The sequence below is a fragment of the Hydra vulgaris genome, chromosome 15 (assembly GCF_038396675.1).
Source record: "Hydra vulgaris chromosome 15, alternate assembly HydraT2T_AEP".
Lineage (NCBI taxonomy): Eukaryota > Metazoa > Cnidaria > Hydrozoa > Anthoathecata > Hydridae > Hydra > Hydra vulgaris.
Genome location: NC_088934.1, coordinates 23158063 through 23165467, shown reverse-complemented (window position 1 = coordinate 23165467; position 7405 = coordinate 23158063). Strand labels below are relative to the sequence as shown.

General features: G+C 30.3%; 2 protein-coding genes across 2 annotated transcripts; one reads left to right on the top strand and one right to left on the bottom strand.

The window, feature by feature from the left end:
- LOC136091824 (uncharacterized) lies at positions 1 to 726 on the bottom strand. The gene has a single exon (XM_065819537.1). It carries the CDS (start codon positions 724 to 726, stop codon positions 1 to 3), a length of 726 nt encoding a protein of 241 aa, XP_065675609.1.
- Positions 727 to 4273: 3547 nt separating this feature from the next.
- On the top strand, positions 4274 to 4789 carry LOC136091823 (histone H3.v1-like). The gene is made up of 2 exons (XM_065819536.1): positions 4274 to 4308; positions 4414 to 4789. Exons 1-2 carry the CDS (start codon positions 4274 to 4276, stop codon positions 4787 to 4789), a joined length of 411 nt encoding a protein of 136 aa, XP_065675608.1.
- Positions 4790 to 7405: the final 2616 nt, after the last annotated feature.

Here is a 7405-nt window from a genome sequence, read left to right as displayed (position 1 = left end):
TTATCTTATATATGAAAAAACACCACCATCTGCAATTGATCTCAATTTTGCTCTAACGCCTTTCATATGCGACTGTAAAAAGTTTAAATCAATTTCTTGTAGTTTTAGTTTAATGCGATCAATCAAAACTTGCTCTGTTGAAACTTGCCAATCTCCCTCGTAAACCTTCTGTTCCAAATGTCCCCAAAAATTTTCAATTGGTCGTGCTTGAGGCACATTTTGGGGATTGGATTCTTTATCAACGTAATAGACATATTGGTCCATCCAATTTAGAGAATCTTTAGAATAATGAGAACTTGCTAAATCTGGCCAAAATAAATAGTTAAAGTCTCCATGATACTTGTGAATAAATGAAAGAAGTCGTTTTTCTAAACATTCATTAATATAGATTGATGAATTGATCGCTACAGCCTTGGAAGTGCGAAACAATGGCTCGGACATACCACGGTCAGATATGGCTATCCACATTAATAATTTTTTTGGAAATTTCTCTTTTCCTATAAAACGAACACTTTCTGGGCATGTCTTTTTGTTGTTTGTGTAGTATCCAGAATTTCTAGGCATGTTGTCCCCTGCAAAACAAAAGTGTTTTTTGTCATCAATGACTAGAAGCGATTTTGTGTTATAGAGTTGGTTAACTAGTCTCTTGCTTCCTTTCTTTGCTTTTATTTGTTGTTCTATAGTGTATTTTGGAGTCTTTTCACGTTTTCTATATTTGATATTCATTTTTTTAACTGATGACCAATTGTTGATTGATTTACATCGAATTTAATACCTATTTTTCTCTTACTGACCCCTTTTCGATTGTTGACAAGTCTCGTTAATTCGGCTTTCTTTTCTCTAGTCCAGGATGTCGGACGACCAGGGTGCTTTCTATCAGAAAACGATTGAAGAGTTTCAAGTCTTTTTAGGTTATCATATATTGTACTTTGAGCAAATCCTTCCTTTTCAAAATGATTTACGATTTATTTATTTTTTATATTTTTTATATTATTTACAAAAAACATTTTTAGTCGCTTTCGAAAAGATTCTCGTTCAGCTGCATTTAACCTCATTTTAAATAATTGTGTTTCAAATAATAAAGTTTATATTTTATACAACGTTTATGCCTACGCATAAAACCACAGAAACTAATTATTATGCTCAAATAATGAAATTAGGATTTGTCCGATAACTTCGGCATCACCCGTTAATACTTTTTTGTGATTCAATTATCCACCATAGTAAGCCTGTAATCATTTTATCAATTATTTCAAGAGCCTGTACTTCTGCTAAATATAAATTGTTGCCAATATCTTCTTTACCAGCAAGTAAAAGATTATTTAGATGCGGCCAATTTTGAAGAAACTCAATAATATTCTAGGAATGAAAATACAAAGCTGCAGCATTATAATAAAGTATATTAAATCGGTTACCAACAACGAATGCATACACTTACTTTGTTCTTTACCAGCAAGAAATGCATTAAAAATCCCAGCAACTCCAATTTCATCACTCCCCTTACATGAAAGGTTTTACATGTAGTTCTTATCAATTTAATGGCACTTAATTCTGCAGTATTGAATGATAAAAATATTTTCATAACTACTGTTTAAGACTAACTTTTCAAAAGATTTAATCGTTTTATCAGAGATTTTGTATCAATTGAGGGAAGCTTTTCTATATCTAACTTTGCTAGTTTTTTAAAAAAAATTGTAATAACCTCATTAACTTTATTCATGCTGACATTCAAAGAAACTATCATAACTAAGTTCAAAATAACCTCTCCTATATCATTAGAATACCTTCCATTTTGAAATGTTACTATTTTGCGTTCAAGGAGAAAACAATTTTAAGTGTTCAAATCTTTATTTTCTTTGTATAATAATTTTTCTCCAATGTTAGGAGAGTCAATATCTTTTTTAGGATTATTTAAACTATTAGTAAAAAACTTTTCATGCTTATTTACTACCATGCTAAACTTCTGTTTACATAATATAATTTTTTGCATGCAAATCTTTTTTCCTCACAAAGCAGTGAAACTTATTTGTCACTTTTTTCGAGCCTACCTATCAACTGTTTTATTAAAGTTTATAATAACTTTATTATAGTAACCTTTCAATTCTTTTATTTCCTTGTTTTGTTTCTTTTTTAATTAATTAGTCTTTGCTTTACTACTTGCATGTAATAACTTATGTCATTCTTGAGTTGTAGTCAAAATAGTCAAAAAATAGTGGTAGGTTTGCAATAATTCGCATAGAGCTGAAAATCGGGGACATTATTAAAAATAAAATATAAAAAGTCCCCACCAATTCCACATCTGCAAAAAAAAGTTATTCAAGGAAATAGGATAAAACTTTTTTCGTTTTGCAAGCGCCATTTACTATCTATCAAAAAAAAGTTTTTCTCTGATCTAGGATTAGAACAACATTGGATTAGAAAAACGGCTTTTTTCTGATCTTGGATTAGAACAACAAAATATGGCTAAGTTATAGGGGGTTTAGTTTTTTTGTTTAGCCGTTCTAAAATAAATTACATTTAATTAAAATTAGGTTCTTATTATTGTGATATGTTTAAAAAAAATATTTACGACTATTAATTTAGTACATTTTTTGTTTATTAATTTTTTTTTAATGTAATTTTTTTGTAAAGCCATTTTTGTGAACCCTGGTATAAAAAATAATTAACTAACATTCTTTCTCAAGATTTTTTAAACAAATTTTTTTTTTTTTAAACTAAGCTTTAAACGCTAAAAGTGTTTATTCACGTTACAAGCCCGTAGCAACCGGGAGGTCAGCAGAGGCATTTGCCCTTCCCAATAATTTTTCAAATAAATAGTTTTAAAGTCAATTATTAGAAAAAATTAAGCGATTACAAATTAAGAAATAAAAGAAAAAACAACAACTTTTTCACACTTTGATCGTGGATTGAAGACTTTAATGATTCTAAATGACTTCTAAATCTGATGACGTTGCAAAAAACGGTCTGATGACGTTGCAAAAAATGTTACTGCAGGCGATGAGTATGAATATAATTTATTTGCTGCTGAAGGCTAGGTACCATAATAGTTTATTCGATGGAAGAAATATTTAGATACAATGAAGCTAGTGATGATTGTCAGTTTTTATTCGAAGAGTTTAAAAGTATTTGCAAAAATCCAGATTTAAATAACAGAACAATTAACGATTGAAATCAAGTATGGTAAAAAAATTATTGTTACTGAAAAACCGGGCAGATTAACTTTTATTTGTTTTTTTGACAATCATTGTGATATTCTTAATCAATCTTATTATGAAAAAAATAGCCAAAATAAAGAGGAAGAACAACTTCAAATCTTAAAAAATGTATCAGCAATCATTCGAAAGGACATCTAATCATTAGTCTTTGATAATACCAGTTATTCCTCACCTAGTCGAATGTTTGAAGATATTACCAGCGATATTCACTAGTCATCGACTTTTTTTTTGGAGCAAGTAATTTTTAGAAATAAACGATCTCAATTAGAACATATAAAATTAGTGTGTACAGGTTTCAGACACACTATTATATTTGCTATAAGGTCTAGAATTTTAAAGTCAAAATTACAATGTGGTATTTTTTCATAGACGGTTTGGTTCAAAATGTCTTACACAAATCTTTTCTTCTTTTGGTTTATGCGCATCCGACAACGACATAGTGATGTATAAGGAATCGTCAATTCTTCATCATCCACATTTTCTTACCATTCTTACCGCCACAAACTAACACATTTATTCAATATGTTGCAGATAACGCTGATATGAAGATCAAATACCACAAAAAGATCTTGTTATTAATAATGAGATAGTTGCAGATCTTAATATTACCGTTAAAAATATCAAAATAACATAATTTCATATAACGATATCAAAAGTAGCTAAGTGGTTACAATAATACAATATGAGAAGGATTTCTTTATCAATTATTCAATTATTTAATGAAAAATTAAAAGAATTTAAAAAACGAAGACCTACAGCAAAATTATAGACGCAATATTTTAATATTGTGTCGATTGCAAAGAAGTTTATAAGAGCTGAACGCTCTTATAAACTTCTTTGCAATCGACACCATATTAAAAGATTGGTAAGCTTATTTGAACAGCATCTTTTTGCTCATTATAGAGCTCCAAAAAAAAAATTGTTTTTATAGACAAGTATAGCTATAAAAGTTTTGTAAAAAATACACAGAACAATAAAAGAGTGCAACTATCTTGTCTTCTTCAAACATCTGCTTCTGCCAGTTAACACTTATATCCAGTATACTATCAAGTTTAAGTATGGATAGGCAATCAACTGGACCCAGTAGACTGGGGTTGGAAATTAGTAGATGGGAGTAATAGCCAATATAAGCTTTACTCCCACTTGCTCCGGAAATACTTCTCAACACCATCTTTTGCAATTGCAAAAAATGTTGTAGAGCAAAATGTAGCTACAAAAAAGTCGGGTTGTTGTGTTCACCAGTATGTATTAATTGTCGAGGCCAGTCTTGCTCCAATTTTGAACCAATTGCAACAAATGAAGATTTTGATGATATTATTGATCAGACAGCTGATATATCTTTTTCACATTTCCAGCTAGAAAAAGAAGATGAAGAAGAAGAAGAAGAAGAAGAGGAAGAAGAGGAAGAAGAAGAAGCAGAAGAAAAAGAAGAAGAAGAAGAAGAAGAAGAAGAAGAAGAAGAAGAAGAAGAAGAAGAAGAAGAAGAAGAAGAAGAAGAAGAAGAAGAAGAAGAAGAAGAAGAAGAAGAAGAAAAAGAAGAAGAAGGAAAAAGCGAAGAAGATATAATATACTAATATATATATATATAATAGTATATAGTAATAATACTAATATACAATATATAAGACTTGTACCAGAAAAAATCTGCGCGTACATTTTAAAGGATATTTATTTAACTATTGTATTTTAATATTGAATGTTATTTATATTTTGAAATTACATAAATTAATATTCTTAAATTTCACTTTAGAAAGTTTGTGAAGTTTTGTACGTGAAAACGCACGCACTTTGCGTTTTACACTCGACATCAGCTTTTGCACAGTCTTCGGCTGGACTTCCTTGGTAGCTCTAATTCATTTATTTTTAAAGTCTTTAAGGTGGTAGCCCTATAAGAAAGGTGATTTTGACAAATAAAAAGAAATCTACTATATTTAAGAGTTTAAAGAGTTTCTTGGAGAGAATTAGGTTGATTCAAAAAAAAAAAAAAAAAAAAATTACATTTGGTTGATCCATAATGGGGGAAAAGTGTCATAAAATCAGCGAAATTGATCACATTTTAAAATGCTCTAAGTCAGTTTGTCTTTATCTGTTTTCAAATAAATTTTAAAAACATTCTGCAGTACACCTAGATACTTTATTTAACCGTCAGATTTTTCCTAAATCAGAATATTAAAAAAGTTATTAACTTTTTTGGATGAACCTATCGATTTTCAATAGTTTTGTGGTATGATTTGAAACGTTTAGGTCTATAAATCAATATTTAGAGTGATTCATAAAAATTCTGACGGTTAAATGGAGTGTATATATGTTATGAACATATCCTGAAAATTTGAAACCAAATACTCTATCCAATAATAAGTTATCATCTTTTAAGTTTTCAAGAAACATTCAAAAAGCGAAGCTGAGAAAAATACAAAAGAAAGTTTGAAAAGTAAAAATCTCAATAAATATTTTTTTTAAATCCTAATAATTTCCTGTTGCATAAGAGTCTATGGGTTCTTTTTGTTTTAAAATGTCACAGTAACCCTTCTGCTTTGCTCTGATGGATTTTCTTCGCTTTTTTACATTGTCAGTAGCTTTTATGGTCATGCATTTTTCACGTGATATACCAGTTTCTTTGCAATTTGGTGCGAAACTATTCCTGTCAATCCGAAATATTCTAATATACCAAGGATTCCGTTCCTGCAATTATTAAAATGTATGACAGCTGAATAGGTACCCATTTCTATGGTTTCTCTTCCAACAAATATAGATTTTGGTACACGAGACCTTATGATTGCATTCAAAGCCTCGTTTGCATTTTGTGTTTAGCCATGCATACACTTTTCCAATAGCTCATCTTCGATTAAAGCCTTAAAAGTTGGAAAGATAAGATTTTTTATCCACATAGGAATTGAATTTAGTGACCTATATGACTTATTTTCTTTTGACCAATATTTGCACCAACTTCCAGCATCTCGTGGGCAAAATTTATGACAATCGAAAGGATTTTGTAGGTCAGTGAAATGAAAAAGGATCGATAATATTGCCTTCTTCATAGCATACAAATTTCTAATATTATTACAAATGGCCAGACCATAATAATTTTGCATAGAGTCAATGCACTTGTTGGTAAGTTTTCCCTTACCAGATAAAGGTGTTTTAGTGTTTTTATATGATTTCACGAGATTGCGCAAACGAGTTTTTATATGATTTCACGAATTGCGAAACCAAGGCGCTTCTGTACGTGACCAATACACTCGAGCTTGATTGGGGTTACATTATGATCTTTATATGGATTAGATTTTAGAACATCATTAAACGAACTGGTGTCTCCATCTCCCAAGTATTCTTTATAAATCAGGCCATAATTTAGTAATGATCGGGAAAAATGTCAACAGCACCAGCTGATTCCATTGCACCTGAGGATTTTGTATGATTAATTTTGCATATGTGGTTAAGTTTCCAAATTTGGTATTCAGAGGTACCATGTTTGTTTTCCCATATTTTGCAACCAAAGCAATGCCTTGACTTTATTTCCACATGAAATGGCTGTTACTACTCCATGTAGTGAAGAATGGCCGGGTTTCTGCCACGTCCCATCAACAGAAATACGAGGTATATCACTAATAGTGTCAATATGGACAACCTCTTCAGCAGCAGTTTTCATACTAAACTCAGCTACGTTTTTGTAACAATCTTTAACAACTTTATTAAGTTGAATGAATGGACCTTTAGTTAAACATTTTAAGTTCATTACCGAAGAAAAGGTATCCATAGCACTAAAACCACATCCAATTTCACGAAATGCAACAACAGCTCGTATATTTATGTCAAAGGCTCTGCGACCCTGAATCTTTTTAATTTTCTTTGGTTTTGTTTCAGGAGATGTATATGAGGCTTCAATCCAGTCACAATTGGAACATTTGACACTAATAAAGTGTGAATACCCTCGCCGTTTTAAGTTTTCGTCATATAATATGATGTTACTACCACAATTCGGAAACACTAATTCACAAAATATATTTTGAAGCATTGCAAAATGTACCAACATAAAATAGTCATTATTAAGAGGATTTTTTACTATAGATGCAGACATTTCATTATTCATATTTAATTTCCTTTGACTTGAACAAGTACCAAGAACAGATGAATCCCCAATTTTTTTTTTATTTGCAATTGCACCATTCCACTTTCTCTTTTTTTTAACT

Excerpts from the sequence above, each read along its gene's own strand:
- LOC136091824 (XM_065819537.1), bottom strand. The coding sequence starts at position 726 with ATGAATATCAAATATAGAAAACGTGAAAAGACTCCAAAATACACTATA.
- LOC136091823 (XM_065819536.1), top strand. The coding sequence starts at position 4,274 with ATGGATAGGCAATCAACTGGACCCAGTAGACTGGG. Across the intron at positions 4,309-4,413 it reads ACTGGACCCAGTAGACTGGG|AGCAAAATGTAGCTACAAAA; the intron begins GTTGGAAATTAG and ends AAAATGTTGTAG.